The sequence below is a fragment of the Haliaeetus albicilla genome, chromosome 2 (genome assembly GCF_947461875.1).
Source record: "Haliaeetus albicilla chromosome 2, bHalAlb1.1, whole genome shotgun sequence".
NCBI classification, from domain to species: Eukaryota; Metazoa; Chordata; class Aves; order Accipitriformes; family Accipitridae; genus Haliaeetus; species Haliaeetus albicilla.
The window spans coordinates 51,994,458-52,018,247 of NC_091484.1; the positions used below are offsets into that span (position 1 = coordinate 51,994,458).

General features: G+C 37.3%; 1 protein-coding gene across 11 annotated transcripts in view; it reads left to right on the forward strand.

Moving 5' to 3' along the window:
* Nucleotides 1–23,790, forward strand: part of ICA1 (islet cell autoantigen 1) — a 79,136-nt gene that overhangs the window by 41,751 nt on the left and 13,595 nt on the right. For 6 of the 11 annotated variants that reach the window (XM_069774491.1, XM_069774452.1, XM_069774443.1 and 3 more), the window contains 6 exons: nt 5,870–5,995; nt 6,186–6,284; nt 13,862–13,956; nt 16,064–16,113; nt 19,794–19,856; nt 19,981–20,037. In XM_069774491.1, coding sequence (XP_069630592.1) covers nt 5,870–5,995; nt 6,186–6,284; nt 13,862–13,956; nt 16,064–16,113; nt 19,794–19,856; nt 19,981–20,037 — 490 coding nt within the window. The remainder of the gene's footprint in view (nt 1–5,869; nt 5,996–6,185; nt 6,285–13,861; nt 13,957–16,063; nt 16,114–19,793; nt 19,857–19,980; nt 20,038–23,790) is intronic. The other 5 variants (XM_069774494.1, XM_069774466.1, XM_069774467.1 and 2 more) reach the window with 5 other exon arrangements.

The window sequence follows — 23,790 nt, forward strand, 5'->3', positions numbered from 1 at the left end:
GGACATCTATATTTTTGACAGGCTTTTCGGTGTTATTTGCTTGTATTGTTGTAGTGACTGGGAATCTGAGTCATAGGTAGCTGCTCCACTCTGCTAGTCTTGCATAGGAAAAGAAGAAAAAGGCAGTCTGTATGGCAGGTGTACCTGCAGTTTTTCCTCTCCTCGCACAGACATAAACTTCTCTTTCAAAGCTGACATACTGGTTGTTATTTTGTGGCAGAAAAGCAGACAGTACTTTTGTTGCTTTCCACAGTGAGACAGATAGACACGCAACGGTAATTAAGTACTTTAGATGAATTGCAACATGACTGCAAATTTGCTTAATCAAGCTTAATAGGATGAGGTGCATGGGGATGCATGCACAAGCGCAGATGATCATAATTAAGTCCAAAATGGCAAATATAAGAAATGTATCATTGGAAGTCATTATGCACTTTAGGTTATCTAAATTCATATCTCAAGAATAGTTACATTTCTTGAACAAATCTGATGTCCAGCTGCTCAGTATCTGACCTAAGAGATATTATTTGTATCTATTATACTGTCCAAGTAGTTTTCCTTTTTAGCTAGGCATTTCTCGCTTTATAAATTTCATCTCCTAAAATTAATTTTTATCAGTGTTTCTCGTCAGATCATAAATGAAGATTTTAATAACCAGGGCTGAAGCAGATGAACAGAAATAATGCTACCTCTTCTTTAACCATTATTCTTATGTGTTATTCCTACAAGTTGATGGAACAGAGATTAGTGAATGCAATAAATACTATTCCAACCCAAGGGAACAGTTGAGTCAAAGTATAAGTCTGCAAAATGTAGAACATACCAAAGCACACTGAAATCAGGTTTAGTACTGTGCAAGACGTTAGAAGTCCTTACATTGCACATGGAAAAGCTTAGTTACAGGCATTATTTTGTATGAAACATTACATTTTCTGTTCTCTGACTACCCGGCATCAATCTCGAATTTTAAAAAAAAAAAAAAAAATCAGTATGTGCTTATATATGCTCATGTAAAAGTGTAATGCGTGTTCCTTGTCATAATACCACTCAAGCTATGAAGTTATTACAGTTTTGTGGGAACTGAGATTCTAGTTCCTTATGCTTTCTGTGCTATATGCAGAAATGGTGTAAGATACACTATACGCTAAATACTTTGTCCTCAAACTACAGCCTACTTCAGTTTGAATTTAATTTGCATGTAGTCTTTACAATGATCAGGTATGCCAGAAGGTGCTATACTTACTGCAGAGATTTGTGCTGATTCCATCTGCTGGTAGAGTTTACCCAGAGCCTCCAACAGGAAGTTTTGCTATATTCCAGGCATTTTTCCTTCTTGATTTACTTACCCACCTCCTTCCAGCCTATACACACGCCATGCATGCTTTTCAGATCGAGTAAGTGAAAGGTTGGGTGACAAATTAGACTGGAAGCATCTGTTTCTGCTTCTATGCTAGAAATGCTGAGACAAAAATACACTGTATGTAAAGAGAGTTAATGCATTTATCTGACATAAGTTCATTTTGTAGATGATGCTTCACTAGCTGAATTGTCCCTGAAATTGAGCTACTACTGAAAACAAATTTTGCGTTTTATGGTAGACTAAAAGAAAGTAATAACACAGATGTACTGTAGAGGACATAAAGATTCCTTGAAAATACATGACAAATCCGTATTTTAGTAACTGAACATACTGAACAGGGTTTTTTAACTGGGTCTGAACATATTTTTAGCACTCTTGAAGACTGAGACTTTTCTGTTTGAATACAGCTGTAGGAACCTGTGTCAGCAAATATTTGCCCTTACAATCAAGCATTCCAGAATCTGACTTTCAAGCCCCCAGGATTTAGGATTTTAACATTTATTTATTTATTTACTTACTTACTTATTTATTTTAGTCTTTTGAAATTATTTCACTTTTATCTGGCATCTTGTAGTTTACCAAGCTATTGATTTAATACAATACTGCTTTCCAATTTTGTGTTTTCTTATGTGCTCTCTTTAAAGAATTATATTCCATAAATATTGTACTTAGATGTTTACATTGGGAAATTAAAAGCAGGTTGCTCCAGGTTGCTGCTTAGAAAAAGATGAAGAGTAATACTCTTTTTATGTCAGTAGTACCATAAGATTTTCTTGTACAGCATAAACCTCAAAACTAGCAGCTACAGTTTCAGATGCTTAGGAGCTCTTTCATCATAAAATGTCCAAGTTGCATTTGGATCAGTGCAGTTCTCTTACAGTCAGTAAAATCCTGACACTTTTCAGACCAGGATTTTAAAGAAAAATTTGCAGGACTGAGACCACAATGAGGTCCTGTTTCTCATGTCTTAGAGAGTAACTGCAGAGAAAGGAGAAGATTAGTATGTATTACATCAGCTTTCCCTTGAGTAGAAAACCAAAGGTTCATTCTGATAACTTGTGTGGTATTGAGCAGATAATGCTTTGTAAGCACTAAGGTTTTATACCTAATTCCTGAAGCCACAAGTAATCTTAAAAGATGTCTAATAATAATTTGAATTGAAAATGCATTTATTCGCACACATAAAAGGCAAAAGGTCATGCTGATGTAGTATGCAGTGTTCTTTCTTGGCTGTCTTGCGCTGCTGCTGCAAAATGGAGAGTACTTCTCCATAAATTTTCAGTGTATCAGAAAAAACCTAAAAGTGTCCTTAATTTAATAGTTCTCATAGTATTGCATCTTCCCTGGTTGGCAAGAGAAATGTGTGGCATTTGGTAACACAGCATTAAGTATTTTGAATCATCTGTATGAGCATGTCATATGGGAATTCCACATTGTGTTGTGGATTGCCTCTTTATGAATTCCCTAGCTTTTAAGAGACACTAATTACGTATTCAGTTAAGATAAATGCTGACATTGTTTCACGCTAAATGTCCCTGAAGACTGTATGCAGGAAGACTACAACCAAAATTTTACAGGTTTTTTGTTTTCTGGATTTTTTCTTTTAAGCAGTTGGAGATATGAGGTAGACCCAAATCCCAGTCTGTTGTAGAAAGTCCTTGTGCAGACTTGCAGTTGTAGAAATTAATAATTACATTTATTAGTACTTCTTTTTTTCTTGTGGCCTACAATCTCTGACAGTGTAATTCTGTTCCCCAGAGCTAACATTCTTTGCTCACTTGGACGATCAGTCTACAAAGCCACAGCTGTTCTTACTGTGTTTTCGCCAGTGCTATGGTATACTGAATAGGAAAGGGATTCTGATCTCAGCTGCACCATTGTAAAATATAGTTTTATACGTGACACGTTTCCACTGACATCAGTTGAATTTCTCTGGATTTTCATGGCTGTAACTGAGATCAGAATTTAGTCTCAAGTCTCACTAGGTTTTTCAAAGACCTACAACATGTCTTAAATACCTTCCTGTTGTACCAATTCTTGCTAGCAAAAGACGTAGGTAATCTCATGTTTCAATTTCAGTTAGAAGTTCCTTTTAGCACAGGCCCATGATTTTCTTCACAATTCTTTTCAGACTGAAGTTGTAAACCTGTGCTCTCAGTCACTCGCAGCTAAAGCAAATAAAGGATTTGAGGACCTAATGCAGGACAAAGGTGTTTTATCCAGCACTGGATAAAGCTTCCACACTCCTTCTGCCACTGCTCCCACCCTCCTCCATTGCTGCTTAATTTTGGAGGCCCATAAGCTCTTTACTCACCTGCTCTTCTGACTAGACAATTGTGTGTGGGGTGGGACTCTTGGCGTGGATAGCATGGTGCCTTGCTCGGGCTTCCACCAGGCACAAGCTAAAAGAAGTAGCGTAGAGTTCCTCGAGGATCCCAAACTAAGGGGCAGCCTCAGCTCATGCCAGCGTAGTTCTGACTGAGTAAGACTTTTCACAAAGTATCATACTTTGTAGGAAGATATTCTGGCAGTAGCTGCTCCTTGCTTTTTATATCATAGCTTAGCATTTCTCATGCTTGCCTAAGGAGTGGAAGCCATGGGAGCAATTTCTTCCTTCCTGATGGAATTCAAATCTGTCTCTACCTCACCAAAACATCACCTAACTACCCAGGAACTCTTCCAGCTCCAGACACACCCCTCTTTGGTTTGAAAGTCTTCAATATGCAAAAACAACACGGCAAGTCATCAGTGAGATGTGTTAGTCCTGTGGTTAGTGCACTGGATCAGGTCAGAAGTTTGAGGTGTAGTTCTTATTACCAGAACTCAAGCTTTGTTCATTGATTGCTTGGTGTAATATGTGGAGTTACCCTGGAAGACTTCCCCTTCTAGATGAATGCATTAACCACAAAGCTATCTTATAAAGGTAGAGTATCATTGCTGTTTCTTTCTTTAAAAAAAACCTAAAAATCTCTAGGCATCATCTTTTTCTACTGTTAAAATCTCATCTATGAGGTGCTGCATTTATCAGAAATCTTGAATGGTGGTAGTTTCTTCATTATGAACATATCAGGCCTATGATATGTGCAACCGTATTATATTACTTATGCAGAGCTGATCTGATCAGTGAAAAAAAAGGTTGCCATGTATCCAGCAACCCAAGAGTCCCACAATTTGTGTGAGTATGTCATCTGATTAATTTGTGATGCAGATCTTTTGCAGTTTTTCTGCCTGGTTGGATGTCTCATACACTCTGTGAGTTTGGCAGAGTAAGATTAGAAATATGGTAACCCTAAAGTTTCGGATTGTGTTATAGGTATGTATTTGTCCTTACTGCACAAGGAGCACAGGCCCTTGCTGCAAGGTTCTGGATTTACTTTTGAAGATCAGGAGCATACAAGTTTGTCAGATCTTGTTTGATTCAGTCTGCATATTCTGAACAAAATCAGTTTACTCTCTGAGTTAGGCCAGTAAAGGAAGGGAAACGTATTTAATTTGCATTCAGTGAGTTTTTTTCTCACTGTGAAGGTTTTTTGGGGTAAACATTTTATTGTAACTGTGAAAGAGTTATAGGAAAATCATCATGTTTTGTGGTTTGATTGTTTTCCATTTCCTTGGAAGAAAACTAAATTTTTATACAATTTTTTTTATAAACAAGTTTGTTTTGCTAATATAGTATTGGGGTAGTGTACAAAGCTGTCATAAAAATGGGGAATCCTGGGTACAAAACATCTACATCAACTTGCTACTCTGATACCTGATCATGAGAATACCAGTATTGTTGTCAAACATGTGCGGCTTGTGTAACAGAGGGTGTCTTGTATGTACTTAATAGGTGGTAGAAGAATAATTTGAAAAACTAAAACCCTTTGAAACTGAAATTGTTCTCTCCTAAGAAAGGGGGCCTTGATATTTTTCATATAGCAATAAACAGGAAAAGCACTCCATTTTAGAAGGAAAACCTTAATGAGCGAAATTTTATAGCAGTTCAGTTATTGAAGTGCTGTATTGTTAATGAAAGTTGCAGATTGACTTTAAAGTTTGTCAGTGTAATTTGTCTCCTACTATAGGTACATGGAGATGTCTCTGCCTGTGTGCCTGTATGTTATGTAGTAAACTTTTAGTTCCAAATTTGTTGGTCAGGCTTTGAATTGGTATTTCTGTAAAGATACCAAAATGAGTATGTTTTCCAATTATTATCTTCTCAGTATAACTTTAATACTAATATCGATTTTATAAACAGGGGTTAGAAAACAAAATTTCTTCACTGAATATACTAGAAAAATAGTAACATACAAGATAGTAAGAGCCATATTTTAGTAAGAGCCATATTTTAGCATACATCAGCCTGCCATATCTTAATTTCAGTGGGATTGATGCTATAGTAAAGTTCTACTTAAATTTTAATTGAGTCTGTTAGGTTGTCTGATTTCCCTAAAAGTTGTATTAGTTTGCATCATGAAAAATGGAGCAAAAATTTCACTACATAAACAATTGCCCCTTTGTTCAAAGGTTCAAGCTCAAGTGCGACATGCAAAACTGAACTTTGACAAACTGAAGACTGATGTCTGTCAAAAAGTGGATCTTTTGGGAGCAAGCAGATGCAACCTCCTTTCTCATGTATTAACAACATATCAGGTATCCAAAGAAAACGTTGACCTCCAAAAGAAAGATTTCCTGTTAATATATGTTTTTTGGAAGAGGTTACCATGGCGATATTCAACTGTAAGAATATGTAACTAGTATTGGACGGGAGATGTGAAATTTGCACTGAAAGCAAATCGGTGTTAAAGCTAACATTGCATTGAAATTTTACCCTACCTTACAGACAACACTTCTTCATTTTTGGGAAAAAACTTCGCACACGATGGCAGCCATCCATGAAAGTTTCAAAGGTTATCAGCCGTATGAATTCACTATGTTAAAGGTAAGGAATATATAGATATGTTTGTTTGCCCAATGATAACAAATAAGAGATCATACAAGGATGTAGAAAGCACACGTTCATATTTTGTCTGTATATTGTCTGACAATTTTATCCCTGTCCTGTCTTTTCATTTAAATACAGGTTTTCTGTTTAATGTACTTCTGGCTAGTAGGATCAAAAACTGCAATGTAGAGTGCAGTGACTAAGGAATATTTCAAGGAAGGCATTATTCAGAGCTGCTCTTAAGTATGTGTTTAAGTGCTAACTGGGATTGTATTTGATTATTCCTAAAGAATCATAAAATCTAGCAGAATTATGGATTTATTTGCTCTCCAAAATCCCACAAGTGAATTAATACTATTTTGCCCTTGTATCTGTTTTTCAAAACTCACACTCTTTAAGAACACCTTATTGGACTGAATATGAATACATGGATGCTCCACGTTCTCACACCTGTATTCAGACTTTTTAACCCTTAACTGCTCTGGGAAATACTGTTTTGCTTGACTAGTGGTATTTGCTGATCCTTTGTAATCTTTGAATATGGAATATGTGCAATATCTGACTGAAGTCTGAGTTGAAAGTTTCACCAAGTATCTAAAAATAATCACTCAGCACTGTGCATTTCCCTTGTCATGCCTGCCCCTGCATATGAAGCTGTTTTGCTCGCTGCAATTCAAAGTTCAACAGGGGAATGGGAAAACAGTGAAAAAATTAGTTAACTTTCCAGTTATCCCCATAGATATCTTTGTTCTGTAGTTATTTTGTGCAGTGTAATAACTGTGATTGGCTGATCCTATTTGCACGGGAGAAAAATAACATTTATCTGAAGGAGGTCTGACGGAACGGTTACCATCAGGATGAAAGTGAGGAATGAACACCTTGCAGTAAAGCCACTGTTTGCTTGGAGGGACAACCCAGTTTGAAAACAATTACAAGTCATAGCCTCAATCCATGAAACACTTGTGCGTCTGACATGTAGAAGTGGAAGTTGGGCTGTATTATGCTATATAGCTTATGGCTGCCCCAGAGCTCCTGGAAAAGAAGCACCTGAAGGTATAAGGTTTAATTCACCCCACACTACCAAACTTGTCTGTACATGACTATGCTATATTTAAGTTGTTTTCTAGAATGTGGGTTGAAAGGGAGCAGTTTCTGAACTTTGAAGTGTGTGAAGAGCTTGAGGAGACTTACTGCTGCAGCTTGAAACATCACAACAGACCAAACAAACAAATTTCAAGATCAGTCTCTCCTGACCGAGGACGAAAATAAAAGGAGGCTCATAAACTGTTTCATCTTACCTAGCCTCTGAAGAATCCTGTCTTGCAGGAGAAGTCCTCATTTGCTGTGAAGTTAACATAACTCTAAGCATCTTTCTTGCATAGTCCATGTCATGGAAGATGGGTTTTAGCCAGAGCTTATGTCCAGATTTCAGCAGGAGACAGTTGGGCATAGTTATCTTGACATTGCTAGTAATTGCATACAGACTCACCAGTTAAACTCCAAGCCACAAAAGAAAGTCCCCTCTATTTCGCCTCTGTTGCCTCCCATTGCAACGATGTCTAGTTCACAGCCTGCATTTAGCACAGCCGGAGTACTGCTCAGGAGCCTGTCTACCATACTGGTGGGCTGTTCTCATAACTTCCCCATGTTAGAAGGTTTCTGAGGATTTTTTTTCCTCTTTGCTTTGATACAAACCAGTTCCAGTCCAATTTGTGTAGGTAGCCTATATTGTTGCTGGGTATTTATTCTTTATTCTCTTTTCTATCTAAAAATATGATTATCTGAACACAACATAGTAACATTTGGACACCTTAGAGAGAAACTTATACAGAAAATGCACCTGTTCTGAAGTGTGAAGTAGCCTTGTGATGGAGGATGAGAGAGATTTGGGGATGCTTGTTATCTTTTGAACTTCCTCCTGTGAAAGATTTCAGTATAATCTAAATTAGAAATTAGGTTGGGAATCATGATGAAGAAATACAATCTATATTGAGTCCATACATGTGTACAAGCAGTCCCTTGAAGCAAAAAGTAACTGTAAAAATGGTTGTGAATATTGTAGTGTGTTTAGGATGCAGCCTATCTTTGTAACGAGAATCTTAACCATTTTTATTGCTGGCTTTCTGCGCTGAAAAGATGTGATTTCCTGTTTTTGCAGTGATATGTATGCTGAGAAATGATGCTAATCAAGAGGTAGTTTTATACTACAGCATTTCATGAAAGTCTGTGCTTTCAGAAAACAGCTGCTTGGGAATAAGACTATGTTACTGCCTTTTAGTATCAGTTCATTATTTCTTCGGTTTCTAGAGTGTGGGATTATTTTCTATACCAAAGCTAAGTCTCCTCTGTGATCTGTTTTCCCTAGTAGTTTGTCTGTTTACATTAAATGATTGATAAGGAAATTAAATCAAATTCTGGTGGTTGCATCAGGTGAGATTCTGTTGCATAAGAGAATAGATGTTCGCTGCTACTTCAGATGCCTTACTAGGGTAAGTGACCTCACCTCTACTTGTCATTTCTGAAGGGTGTGGGACTCCCATGAGTCCTGTGTCTCCTCTGCTAGACCTGGGTGTGGAATAACAATAGATGTTTATGGTTGGGGAACTGATCCCTACCAGTCATATCATATGTTCATGCCAGAGTAACTATATATTAAGAAGGAGCTGCAAGCTAATTCTACATTGAGATTACATGGTATTATTTTTTTATGAAGTATAATAAACAGCTATAGCTTATCTAGGGTAAGTGTAGTTTCTGATGGAGAAACTTTTTCTAAAAATGTACCCAATGAAGATGCCATGTCTGCTGTTGACTCTATGCATTAAAAATACACAATCAGAATATATAATTGCTTAAAAGATACATAAAACATTTCAGTGTGCCCATTTCTATGTCTAATCGGGAGTTACCCCTTTTAGAATATTTCTGCCCGTCTTATATCTTAAAAGGGATCTTTCCTAAAAGAAAATTCTGAATTTGATGCTTGAAAATCTTTGTCTTTTGTGATTCCAGTTCTGATACTAGCAGCTTAATTTTGCTCATACAAGTGATCCTTCTGAATTAAACTAAGCATACATGTATGTAGGATTAGCGTTTTACTTTAAAACAAGAATTTAAAGAAACTGTTAATATTTTACTTAGATGTAGATTGTCTTACTGAAAAATTAGAAGGTGCTATGTACTGGAAAATTACTATTTGTATTTTGTAGCATGAATATATTCATGTACCAGGTTTACCTCAGGAAAGAGACTCTTAAATGCCTCTCGGGATTGTTTCTGGAAAGAAAACATTGTCTTTAGAGATGTTTGCCAAACTCCCTTAATGAAAAGCAGCCCATTTGTTTTCTTTGCTTCAGGGTATATGCTGAGAGTAGTATAATTGTGCTATTGCAGCTGTATTTCCTAACTGCGAGTTTTATGCTTGATGAAAGATGATTATTAATGTGCTAACAACTCTATATATCGTGATGTAAAAGTATCCGTTACTGTATCCATTGCTGTAATATTAAAGATGATGGGCTGCTGTTTTGGTAAAGCCTTTAAGGTTTCATTGTCTTGAAATTACCATATAGCAAATGAATTCAAATTTATTTCAGGGGCTACTTTTCATGAATAATACTTCTTCCTAATTTCTGTCACCATTTATTTGCCTTAGTTACTTAATGAATATTTAGTTGCATTTTTTACATTTTAATGCTATAATCCAAACTTCCTGAAGAGTTCGTATGAGCCTAGAAATAATAATAGCCCTGGTAAGGGAGTCAGAAGGCGTAAATCTCAATGCATCCGTTTATTTCCGTGCAAAGTGGAACACTGCTGCCTGTGCTTCTTATGTGGTTTGGAGAACTCTGTCCAAACAGGTACTACAATACTGTTGCCTTCTGCTGACCTCTGCTGTAGTCTGGTAGCCTTTCTTGTTTCTGTTTGTTGCACCATGACTTTACTCATAGGCAAGACTGTGTGTAATTTTATATCTCTAGGGGTTTGGGGGGGGGGGATTTTTTTCTGATGAATCTCCACAAGGAAATTCTGAGACTACCTGCTTTTCCTCTTCCCTTTCAGCTCTCCCCCCCACCCCTCCCGCCCCAAATGAAACATATCCAAGTTTTTGTCTCTTCACTGGTGTCGCAGTTCTCCATATGTGTATTGACATCCTGGGATGTATCCCTGGCTCCTGGACCTGCCCTTAGCTGTGTTGCTTTGATTCTTTCTCAGTCAAGAAGGAAGTGCATTAGTTGTCCAAGGCACTTGAGGGAACTGCGGGCTAGCTGAGTGCGTTGTCAACACTCTGGTGATTTAACTGCAGAGGACAGGTTTTGCGTGCAGTCCAGATGATCTTGGCTTGACTTGAAAGCAGTCCAGATGCAGGTGAAGGAATTTTCTGAGTGAGTAGCAGTCAGCCTCGGAATGGTGCCTGAGCTGGAACCAGAGTTAACTCTGCAGTGAAGGAACTTCTTGTTGGCTTGGATATTTAGTCTGAGTACTGGGAGCAAGCAAATATCACTGGGTGACTTTTGGTTGTAGAGACAGACAAGATAGGCAGAGTGAATGACTGTGAACTTGCTCTTCTAGTGTGTATGGTCTTACCCTGATTTTTATAGTAAAAGAGAAATAATAAAGCTAGGAAGATAGCTTTCTAAACATGCAAGGATCCTACCTTAAGCCACATGCTGATGTAGCTCACAACAAAGTCCGTATGAGTTCACATGGGCAACCAGAATCATGCTGTGAAGTTATGCATTTGTCCGCTCTGTGCCAGCGAAGTCAGGTATGCTTCACCCACCCAACTGACATGTGCTTGCTTTTGTCTGAACTCAGTCTGTGCCTTTACAGCCTTGTTTGATCACTACACTTTCTAGATGGTGGGACTTCTTCCCTTCTTCTGATGGGAGATAAGAGAATATCATAGTTTGATTTCTATACGTGCTGACAGTAGTGATCACAGTACCATGGGTTCATGTTTAGAAAACAGTTGACAATGGCTTTTTAACACTGAGCTTTATGTCTTACCCATTCTCTAGCCTTTTAAAATTTTTTTTTAAAAGATATCTCAGTTTGTAGTGCACATCAAGATGTGGAGTGGAGGGAGGCAGGGGAGAGGAAAATAATTTCAGTATTTGCTATCAGAATTTGAGGGAATATTGTCTTAATTAAACTGTTACATTGGATTATTGCATTAAAATACAGCTGCTGATTTTTAACAATTTTTGTCATAATCTCCATTGAAACTGAAGCTTTTTCAGAGCTATGTTTATTTTTCTAATACAGGAAATAGTAACTGTCATTATTATCATGCTGTTTCCTTCCCAAGGTACTTGTGAACTCCATTTCTATATGCTGTTTCCGTGGTTTGATCACAGTCCTTTAAATATGGATTTCCTGAAACACTTGTGAAGTCATCATAAAATACAGTTCCTTCAAGAAGGATGCTGGTTTCTCCATATTTCTTCTTGGGGAAGATGCAGAAGATTTTACTTCTGATAATTGTCTTTAACTTGTATAATTAAGCAGTGGTTAAAGTAGTCCTGTTTGTTATTCAAAACAATTACATCCTTCTTGGGGCAGGCTTTGTGCTGCTATATTTAGTGGCAGGCAGAGCACCACTACTGTTGCACCATCGCCTCCTGATTACAGGGGACTGTGTGTCCTACTGTAAAAGTGTCCAAAATGGTTCAAGTGCCTGAAGCAGTACAGTCCCCATAATGCAAAGCTCTGCAGCCTTTCTCTGCTCTGCACTTTTGTGCAGGTATAGTGCATATTCTTACATTTTTGAACTCCAGTCGAGGTCCTGTTGGAGTCAATGGAATAATTCCTATCAATTTTATCAGTACAAGAAGTGCAGTCTAATCAATACTCAGTACAAATGCAGTTACAGGGTAACATACTCGTTCATAGGTGATCTAGCTGAGGTGGCTAGTGTCTGTTATTCAGAATCCAAGAAGTACACTTACATGTGATTCTGGTTAGCACTGTTACAGTGTCCAAAAAAAAAAAAAAAAGTGGCAACCACAGAATAAGGTAAATTTCTTTAAAGCCTCTATTTATTATTGCTGCTTTTGTGATCCCTCATCTTTTGACGCATGATGTCTGCAGTGCTAAAGGTGTTTATGACAAATTAATCTGCGGTTCTAGATAGAAGAATTAACATACTAGGAGGAAAAAGAAATGCAACTGCAGTATATGACACGTCCCATTAGTTTGGTTTCTGAAACACTGAAGTATACGTTTCCTCACACAGATAAGTACTGAGCCAAGCAGAAACTGGAATGCCCCTTCTGGGGACTCATCTGTCCTGGTTAACAGGGCAGTGCAAACAAGACCTGCAACATGCCTGGGAATGCTTTTCTTGTAACAGATGGGCTAGGGACTCTAACTTGTATTCAATAGATGAGATGGATGTAGTGGCCACGTTTTTTCTTTGTTTTATTATTCTGATGAAACATACTACCATTTTGTTAAAACTCCACATGCAAAACCACTACATTTTTGTGTGTGTTGAGTTTTGCAGAAAAGGTGGCTTATTTGTTTTAGCCTCAGCTTTTCAGGGGGTCGGGGGAGAAGGTGGATGAGATGCACTACTATGAGTATGAGTGAGACATAAATAAACTCAAGTAGACGTGGCCAGGACTATTCACATGAAACATGGTTTTATTTTTCAGAAACTGAGTTGGACTTTGGAAAGAGGAACATGTTTTCACCTTCACAGCAAAACCATTTGATAGAGCCAAATATTCACATTGCTAATGTCTGCAATTATATAATTACTATCTTCAGTTATTAATTTTTCTTACAGAAATCCTAATTAATGCATAACAGGGACAACCAGTAGTATACTTATCACTTCTGTAATGTCAAAGAGTCAGTCTGTAATGCTTTATGTGTTGGCTTGTTCACATGTCCAAATTTTGGTTATAAAAATGCTGACTGTGAAACTGCACATTGTTATTTTGTAGCATGGCCTTTCAGATTGCAAAGGGACAGTAGGGTTTTGTAATAGCACACCTGGCCTCTATCTAATTAATTATCCAAGATTTTAACCCTCATTTTCAGATTCAGGATACAAGTAGTACCTTCCCACTACACTGCAGTTGCCAAGGTTGTGTGAATAGTTGTGTCAGGAAAAAAAGAGAATAAAGAAGTAAAGCAGCAGTGTATGAGAAACAAACCGATGTAAAGAATGAATTTTTCTCAACTTTAAAAAAGAAAAAAGGCAAAAAAGGAAGCAAAAAAAGAGGCAAACCCCTAAAATGGCAAAGAAACAGGCTGTCAGTGCCTGCTTTGCACATGGTATAGATGGTTTTACTTAGAAATACTGGAAACAGAACATGAGTTTAGAAGTAGCCAAGAGTCACCTTTTTACATAAAGTCTGTTCATGTGACTCAATTTGAATGAGTATCTTCTACCATTTTTTATTTCGCTTGTTTGAGTCAGATATAGTTTTGATACAGCTCAAAACCATTCTTGCTTAATTTATGTAGGTTCTATAGTCTGATTTGGCCTTCAATGACACACTTTTGCTTCCCTGATTCTACTTTGTTTTCTTCTCTTTGTTTATATTATGGTTATGATCTAGAGCTTGCAAGATCCTGTGAATAAACTAACAGAAAAAGCAGAAAAGGAGGACCTGCAGATTGAGAGCACCAAATCAGTACAAGATCAGCAGAGTCAGTAAGTCACATGGCCTCTATATTAAAATAATAAGTATTCTTGTCTATAATCTGCTTTCTGATTGCTAAAGTCACCAAACATTTATAAATGGAAATATAGACACAGCTAGTCTGATCACACTAGCTAATAGTAAGCTTAATACAAGAATTCCTGAAATGTTGTGGTGTGTACATGAAAACTAATAAACTTTATGGTGAAACCAAGAACTTTAAAAAGACCCATTAAATCTTTATATGTTTTTCATCTTTCCTAGCCTTCTCTTTATTTTTTCAGCTTTTCCTTCAATTTTCTTTAGTAAAAGAAATGGTAAACAACTACACATGGGAGAAGATATATGAGCATTGTATTTCTCCCTTCAACAGCATCTCCTTTCATCTGGGAATAGGATATGGATTCCTGATTGCTTTAAGCAGCGATTAGTTTTTGTAATGTATACAGCATCGGTTAGTAATCCAATGAAGCAGTAGGTACTTAGTGTAAAGTACATCTAAGTGAGCTGATGCTATCAAGGTTTGAGTTACCTGTAGCTCTGAGGTGAGAGGGACTTATGAATGGGCTGCTATGGGGAGAGGAGAAGAGGAGAATGAGATGCGATCCCTCTGCTACAGGACCATGGGGATTCAGTTGCGAGGAGATGCAGCATTGATATAATCCTGCTGCCACCTGTTGTTTTGACTGTTCCTGGTTAAATGAAGCACCCAGCAAAGGATCAGTTGTCAAAAAGCAGAGAACAGCTTGACTGATTAGTGGATTTTGCTCGGCTGTTTATAATAATGGATTTTTAAAGAGTTCAGTTTTCCAGTCCTTCTACTTGTTTAGATTCAGAACCACTGACCAAAACCAGTTTATAAATTGGTCAGATTTGGTGCTATTCAGATTAGAAACGACTCGACCAAATACAGTTTGGCAGGTGGTTGTCTCCACAGCATTTCCTTGAATCTGCTGCATCTCGTGACAATAATAAAGAATTTCATAAACAATTGTTTTCCTCAATGTTGAATATAAAGTTCTAGAATGAATGCATGATTTATGCAAGATATGTGCATTGGCACCTACCAGCAAACACATCAGATGCCATGTCATGGTTGTACTTTTTTTTATTTATGGATTAGCTTTTTCCTAGTTTGTCATAAAACTGAGGGGAAAAAAATATGTCATGATTTTGCTGTCTAAAACAAACCATAAACAATATGGTTTATCTCTAATATTGCATGGAATTGAATTTCTAAACCATCTAATATTCTAGAAGAATTACACAAAACAAAGCTTTTAAAATCCTCATGAACTTTCTATTCGCAGTAAACATTCATTATACTAGAATTTGGCCTGAGTCTAATTTTCCTCTGCTCCGCCACAAGCCTATCTCCTCAAGAGGAGGGGAGGTGGCTCCTCCTCTCCTGTCACTAGAGGAGAGGAGTGTGCCTATACAGTCCTCTTCACCACCACATCAACCTTGTGGCTGCCTCATTCCCTACTGGTTGAATGCCCTTACACAAATTAATAGCAGTTAGAAAGTATATATTCTTCACTGAAGAGATTACCTTTGTATAAGAATTGCATGTAAACCACAGCTTTTTCTTCTGTCAAGAGCTTTTTCATCAACACTGCTGATCTGTTTTTTTAGAAATGTGCTGACATGGGACAAAACTCACCTGACTGTTGATTTTTAACTAGTTGCTGTTCAAAAGAGAAGTGCAAAGTGGCTCGGGTTTTTTTGATTGTTTTTTTTTGTTTGGGGTTTCTTGGGGGTTTGGGGGCAGGGGTGTTGGAACAGTTGTACCTCCTTCATGATAGTTATGAAAGACCAAATCTGGAAAAGGAGAATACACTGTACTTTTCATTACAGAGATTTAGTTAGATTAAAAATGGAAGGGTGGTAGGTTTTGATAGATAGCCTTCAATCTAATTTTGGTTTTGAACAGACTTACGCCAATGAAACAATAAAAGTTAATAATAGACCAGCATATACAGCAAATGCAAGAGGTTATCTGAATTAGTGGTTATTGAGATGATTCTGTAATGATGTGACCAAAAAGAGAAAAATGTATTATTATTCTATAGCCTGCAAATTATTTTCTCAATTTTTTTCTTATTCTTTCAAATTAAGGTTGATTTCATTAGATGAGGAGAGCCATACCAAGGAATCAAACTATTCAGGTATTTTATTTCATGTTATCATAACTTCGTAAGTGCTGTAATACATATTTTTTCATTTTTTGTTTATTTCCTATATGTTCAGCTTCACCCAGAAAATCCCTACAAATGCATAAAAGTTAAGGCCAGGAGATATTAAAACTAATCTCTTGCATGTTATATCCCACTGCATTTCACTCAGTTACTCTCAGATAGGTCAAATAGCTTGTCTTCCAAAGTGTAATTGTTACATTGGGAATGTCTTCAAGGAAAGGATCTACAAATTAGTAGCTGTTGAGATAAGGGAAGTATGCCACTTAGCTTGCTAGTTTGTTCCAGTAATTAAACATGTACTCTTAAAAACTTGATGAATTCAGTGGAACTTCTGTCCAAAAGCTAGGCAAAGTTATATTCAGCTGCTGCCAGTGACCTGATGGGTTATTACCCAGTGACACAGCCAGGCTCTAATTGGAGGTGGCCAGGCTCTAATTGGAGGTGCACAGTGAAAAAATGGGAGGCAATGGACAAAAGCAACAGGAAGGGGAATTCTGATTACATGCTAGGAAAAAAGTCTTTGGGGTGAGGGTGGTGAAGTGCTGTTGAAAAGTGCCTGGAGGGGCTGTGGAATCTTCATCTCTGGAGATCTTCAAGACTTGACAGGACACGTCCCTGTGGCACTTGATCTAACTTCATAGCTGACTCTACTCTGACAAGGGGCTTGGACAAGATGATCCCCAGAGTGCCTTCCAGCCTAAATAATGCCATGGCTTATAATACATCTTTTTCTACTAAATTAATGGAGAGTCATTTAAATATGTGGTTTTATCCGCCATGAAGATACTTAAAAGGTACTACATTAAAATCAAGACTCCTTTCAAATCTTCATTTTGATAGGCTAACCATATTGATGTCTTGAAGACATCTTCTCTACTCCTTTATTCTTTAAGTTTTTGTTTCCATTCCGCTTTACAACATTCCTTTTTAAAAGTGAAATATATAACTGGACAAGACATTTCTGCTGTTGGTCTCTCCTGTCATGTTTCTAGAAGGTAAAATCACATTCCTGTTTCTATATCCAAGGATATCTCTTTTTGCTGCAACATCAAGCTAGAAGCTTGTATTTGGATTTGTTGTTTATCAAGACTTGGTTCCTTTTGGTCACAGCTTTCCAGGACTCATTCTTCCTTTCTGCAGCATGACTTATATTCTTTATTCCTATAGATATAACTTACAACTTAGTGGTATTAAATTCTCCCAGCTCTGACTACAGAGACTGAATGACTGGCGTGAATGACTACCTCTAATAGTCTGTTAGTTGTTTGCATGTTTTTTTCAAGGGTGATTTTGTGTTTACTTCCAGGTGACTGCTAAAACCATTGAATAGCGATGGATATAACACTTAAACCCTGCAGATCTAAACTAGAAACACTTCTACTTTGCAATTATTTCTCCTAACAACTGGTTTTTGACATCTGTTAGTTGTCATGTTTCTAATCCATTCAATATGTTCATTATAGATATTATGCAGTGCTAACTTTTTAGCTGGAAGGCTATGCAGTGCAAAGTCAAGTTGTTTCTAAACAAATATCTTTACCAAACAAAGCTCATAGTTTTATCAAAGAATGAAATTATTTGGGTTTTTTTAACTAGGTCTGCTTTCCATAAAAACACCTTTTATTATAGGAGCATTTATTATGCTCATATTCTTTTGCTGAATCCCATATGGGATTCAGATAACGTTTTGCCTAGGAGTAATGGTGAGCAACCAGCCCATAGTTACCTACAATTGCTTAAGTCACCCTGTTAATTATTGTTGGGTTTTGGGGTTGGTTTTTTTTTTTGTAATAATGATACAGTATTAGGACTTTTCCAGTGTTTTGAGGTTTCACCCATTTTGCAATTAATTAGATCAGATATCTCTTTGACAAGATATTTTAATATTCTTGGGTACAAAATCTGACTTATATTTTCTTAGCAGATGTTTTCTAGAATCTCAGTTAGTTATGGGCTGTAAAATATTTCACCGTTGTCTATAATATAAATACCTTGTTCTGTCTCTTTCTCTATCGCCCCTAAAAGGAATTGAAGTATTTTGGAATACTTCTGCCTGCTCTGCTACCATTTTTCCATCTCCATACACTAGTTGGTCTGTGCCATTGCTAAGACTTTTTTTTTTCCTTAAAGTACTCTGTACGTACTAAAGTGATACAGATGTAGTGCTACTAGTGATGGAGCTGTGTTTCTTCTTAGTTTTCCTTATCAACTGCTTCTACTTCATAACTTCCAATTTTTTATCACTTGCTCTCCATTTTCCCTTAATATACTATGGATGTTTTTAAGATTGGCTCCATCATGTTTACCCCTGAACTAAGGCAGGCTTTCAGCAACAGTTGTACTTTTTTCATAGCAGAATTGTAGCCATCCACATCCCACCTTTCATGAACTTCTCTTTCTGATTTCTATTTTTTTTCCCCTCTGCCAGTCAGTTTAGGGTTGGGTTTTTCCCCTTTAGCTTTGTGCACTGTCATTTTATAGAAGCATCATGTATGTTTGTCCATGTGTGTTTGTGCCTCTCCTATGTATATCTATATAGAGTGTAATCAGATGTGATCATGGGTCCTTAAATGACCAGCTGATCCTAGTGCTGGTAGCACATTTCTGTCATTGTCTTAGTAAAGCCTTGTTAAAACAATATGATTGAAACAGCAGGCTGTTCTGTTTCATTTAGTTCTGAACACACCTTGAAGTTTCTTTTGAAAGGGTTTGGCATTCGATTTTTATTCCCCTATAGAGAGTTTTATTTCTCCTTTCCAGCCTCAAGTTTGAGGCTTCCAGCAGATCTGCCTTCCAGTTCTGGCAATACTGTGACCAACCCTTTCACTTGCCTTTAGAGCTACAGCCTTAGCTGTCTAGAAGCTAGATTTCCTCAACACTTAATGGGGAGAGAAAGGCATGTTCAGCAGGTAACTCATCCCTCCTGTTTTGCTACATATCTTAAATGGAATTAATCACCTGAGGGAGGTGTCTTTCTCTTCACCGATAGACAGAATTTAGATGATTGTTTTGACTCCATGTCTAATCTAAGAAACTTGCTCAGAACTTAAGGTATTTACAGTTGGGGTGTGGCGGTGTTTTTTCACCTCTGATAGCCTATAACCCTGAGCTATACATTTTCCCTCCTAGTGGTGTTAGCCCATTTATTTTCCTGCAGGACAAGAGGTGCTGTTACTCATATCCTGACCTGGGGTGCTTTGGGGGAAGATTCCTTCTCCCCATTCCCAAAGTTGGTGTCATGAGGAAGAACGTATTGTCAAGGAAGGCGATTTAGGGAGTGATGAGGTTTTGGCACTTTTGTGCTCTCTTCTAGTCCGTGTAAGTACAAGATTCTAAAAGAAGTGTGTCTGCTTCTGGAGGACAGCAGAGACCTGTCTGATTCTTGCAGTTGACTCACTTGGGTGCAGTCAGACTGGAGATGGGCTAGTGTGGCAGGTGGAGATTCAAAGGAAGATCCCCCCAGGTTATTATTCAGAAATTTGCCTAACTTCTTAGAAATGCTTATATCTTTGGTCTTTCATCCATAGTGACCAGGTTCCTTTTAAACATGAATACCAACAACCATTGCATGTTGATCTTATGGTGACATTGTTTATAAGCATGGTCTTCTGCCAGGTACAATTTGACATATTTATGGATCTTGATTACAGCTGACGATGGCAAGGATATCATATCCACATTACAAGGAAATTGTAACCACAAGCAGAACTCAGGTGAAGAGACTTAAGAAAACTACCTTTAGATGTATACATACTGATTGTCAGTGTACTGCATATCTTCCTTTGTGGCTTTTCTTTTTTTTTTTTTTTTTTTCTTTTTTTTCTTTTTTGTTTTTAGGTGCCATAGATGACTTGTTAGACCTGCAACCTGAAGAAAATGGTATGAAACATTTGTGTATGTCTGTTTCATCTCCTTTTCAATTACAGGCACCAATTATAATTTTAATCTTAGATCTTAATTGTTTTCATAATCTGAACGGTTGAATGAAATTATACAGCTGCAGTATTTAAACAGTGTTAAAGGAAACTCAACTTCATATACATGCAGAGGAACTATTCCTGACATTGTAATATGAAAAAAAACCTTACTGGGGATAAAACGCCTTGTAAGAGGTGATTCAAGGACCAGACTATATAGTATTTGCTGCACTGAAGTAGGTTCCACTATAAACCATACCCCTCCTATAATTTTTCACAAACTTTTCTTTTTGGTCCTTCAAGTTGTTGTATCACAAGCCTGGGCAATACACTAGTAACTGCAAGATTTTTTATTAGAAATGTGCGTATCAGACAGAAATGATTTAGTCCTCTTAAAACCATATAAGAACTGGTGACTTCTTTCAGCCAGATAGTTAAGTAAATCTGCTGTGCTCTTCTTATACACACATGAGAAAGCAATCTTTCATTCCAGGCTCTACTCCTAACCTTACACTTTTGTAAGATCCATGGCAGCTCAAGGGAATGTGCTGTTTTTTTCCAAAGGGTACTGTTTTACCATGTAACATATGAAAGATCTGACTAAAAGTTTTATATTGAGTTTTCATATGCAGTAAGAGTATTGCCTATAATTTCTCATTTGATTTTCACTCATATACCTCAGAAGAATGAGTAAAAAAAACTTCAACAACAAAAACAACTCTGGCAACTCAAAAAGCAAGTAAAGAAACAGAGAAAAAAATCCCTTTGTGTGGTTTAGACAGTCAGACTGAGAGTGTCATTTGGGGTATTTAAGGCACTGCCTTCATGGTAGGTAAGGAAGAGAGCATTTGCAAACACCTCGACTTTGGATTTGCCACAGGCAGTCTCTTGCACTGTGGGGAAGTTACCCATGAAGGCAGAAACAGGGAAAGTTCCTCAGCTGCCTGTGTAGAAGCAGCCCTAATCTGTGGATAGATAAGGTAGTGATGACTTCTTTTCTGTGGTTAATAAAAAAGGTCAGTGGATGTCTGATAGTGGCATTTTTTTCTTCTGGTTTTCCCCTTACTCAGTTCCATTCCTTGTTGGACCTTCACAGTGGAGATACAGATAATGCATACAATTACTGGTCATACAAGTTTAGCTATGTCAGTTAGAAGGCTATTGGTTTTTTTAGTCAAATAGTTAAATCAATATGAAAACAGTTGTAGGGCAGCTACATCAGATAATAGTGCTTATGTTAATGTTACAATATCGGCTATTTACCCTAATTTTACACACTAGCTAGCTTTAGGCTAATGAATATTGTATTATTTTAAGCGAAGCAGTATAGTTAGAGGTACCCTTTCGTGTGTGTTTCAGGAGGAGGTCTTTATCCTGTGTTTCCGATCATTTATGGTTGTAAATATTTTTAGTTTCTCTTCCCGTTTATTTTTTTTAAACACCAGCAAAACGAGGCATGTTTGTAAAGGAATATGGCCATTGCTAGAGGCTTGTTCAAACAAGTACAAAAACCAATATAGTAACATTGTTTTTTCGGTGTTTTATTGGGAGTTTTGGGGTTTTTTTCATGGACATTTATAAGGTTGGGGCAGCATGTGCAGACAAAAAAAGGATTTTGACTGTGAAAATGGGCAGTGAAAACAGAAACAGGAAAAGAAGTAATAGAAGATTTACGGGTGAGGTGAGAAAGTCCATATCATTCTAGTAATCTAGCAGAGATACCACATGAGTAATATCTCAATAAGCAAGACTGGTTTCAAGATAACCTTTATTGAAAACAAGAGTAGAACTTACTGCTGCTTACTTGAGGTAGCCTGAGCATAAGCACCACCCTATCCTCCTCTGCCCTGGGATTCATTGTCCCCGCAGTAAGATCGGAAAAACTGCTCAGACAAGAAATGTGTCACTCCTGATATCTGGTGGTCGTATGCACTACAGCAAGATCTAACTGCTCTTCAGATGTAAAGCTATGTGTTGTACTTTCTCCCCCAGTAAAAATGGGACTACTGCAACGGGATGAAGCAGAACTTTGCTTTGAGCTGTGTCGCTGCAAAGCTGCTGTTCCATTATAGGTCATTTGTGGTTAGGTACAGTGTTGACAGTATGTCTTAGCAGATCTGTTACTAATGATGCTCCCTTTGCATTTCACCCTGCAAGCCTTGCAAGTTCGTGAAGGGGCCTCCTGAAAGCAGCTTTGAGGTGGTGATGCCCCATAGAGATCAGAGTTCTTAAGTGCCTTTGAAATAGCAGGTGTGTTTCCCCTACGGAAGGATTTACCCCTCTGCCTCACCTGCTGAATAGCTTGGGGGAATTGTAGGTGCTTGGGCAATATTAACATTCTTTGCTGTTTATCTGAAGATGGGAAAGCAGCCTGAAAATTCATGAGAACAAATTGTTTTCTATGGTATTTTAGTTAGAGTCTAGTGGGAACATCAGGAGAATTCACATGTTTGTAATGTTTCTATATCTAATTTTTGGGCCCTGTCAGGCAGTACAGAGATATATAAAAATGTGAATTAGAAAAGAGCTGAATCTCAGAGCTGACTTCAGTAATGAATAAAAAACTTATATTATGTGTCGGTTTATTTGTTTCTTAGTATGTGGGTGTGCATGCTGACTCATCAGCCTATTTTAAAACAGTTTTGTGCTTTTTTTTTTTCTCCTCTGACTCAACTTCAGCCATTTCATTATAACGTATTACAGCTATTGAAAGGGAACTTTCCTGAGAAGGCTGTTGCATTTAAATAAAATGGCCTGTTGCAACCACTTTGCTATTATCAATCTTTTATCCCAACCCAAAAGGGTTAAAAATATCTTTGCAAGTTGTATGCAACTTGGAGAGCTCAGCTGATCTACCGGAACTTTGGAAAACTAAAGTTGCTTCTGTGCCTTACCACAAGTTTGAAACAAGCATAATGAAGATAAACTGATCTGGCTTTCAGTAACATAACATTATCAACGTTGTTAACCACCATTTTTGTCCTCTGCATGCTTCCACAGTGGAGCTCTAAATGTTTCCACGTAAAATAACGCTTGGGGTTCCTTGATAGTTCTTTCACTTTCCAAATATTTTGTAAGCTAGAGAAAAGGATTACAATCCTGGTTACAAATTTCATGTATTTTATATAACTATTTAACATTTCTAAAATAGGAAGAAAACTGTTTTTAAGGAGTAATGGCTCAAGTGTTCTAAGAGCTTCTCCAGCTGCAGTTCTAGTGCTAGTAAAACTAGCAAGGGGAATCAGAAGGAAAGTGGCCCCAGTTATTTCTCAGCAGCCTAAGAGAGGAAAAAAAAGTTACTACAGCATTGAACAGTGTAGAAATCTCACTCTGTGTAAACTGTTCTCATGGGGAAATACCCCAATAATTCAAGCATTGGTCAGAAGGTCATAAAGGTGATCTGAAGTATGGTCTCACAAAATTCTAGAATAATACCCAACTCTTAATTATTTTCAATTGATACCAATCCTTTTTTTTTTTGACAGTTTTATATAATGCTTCAAAAAGCAACATAAAAGTAGTCTTCTCCAATGTTTTAAATATTAGCCTATGTAATGATTTGGTGTGGAGTTCAATAGAATTTTAAGCATATTCGTAGTATTGTTTTTAAAGAGAAATGAGTATTAACAGCAGTGAGGTTATCTAAGATAATCAAGGAATTATTTGTTGCATAAGCTACAAGCCCAGATGTCCAAGAGAATTGGGTCTAAAAGAGAAAACAACAAATATT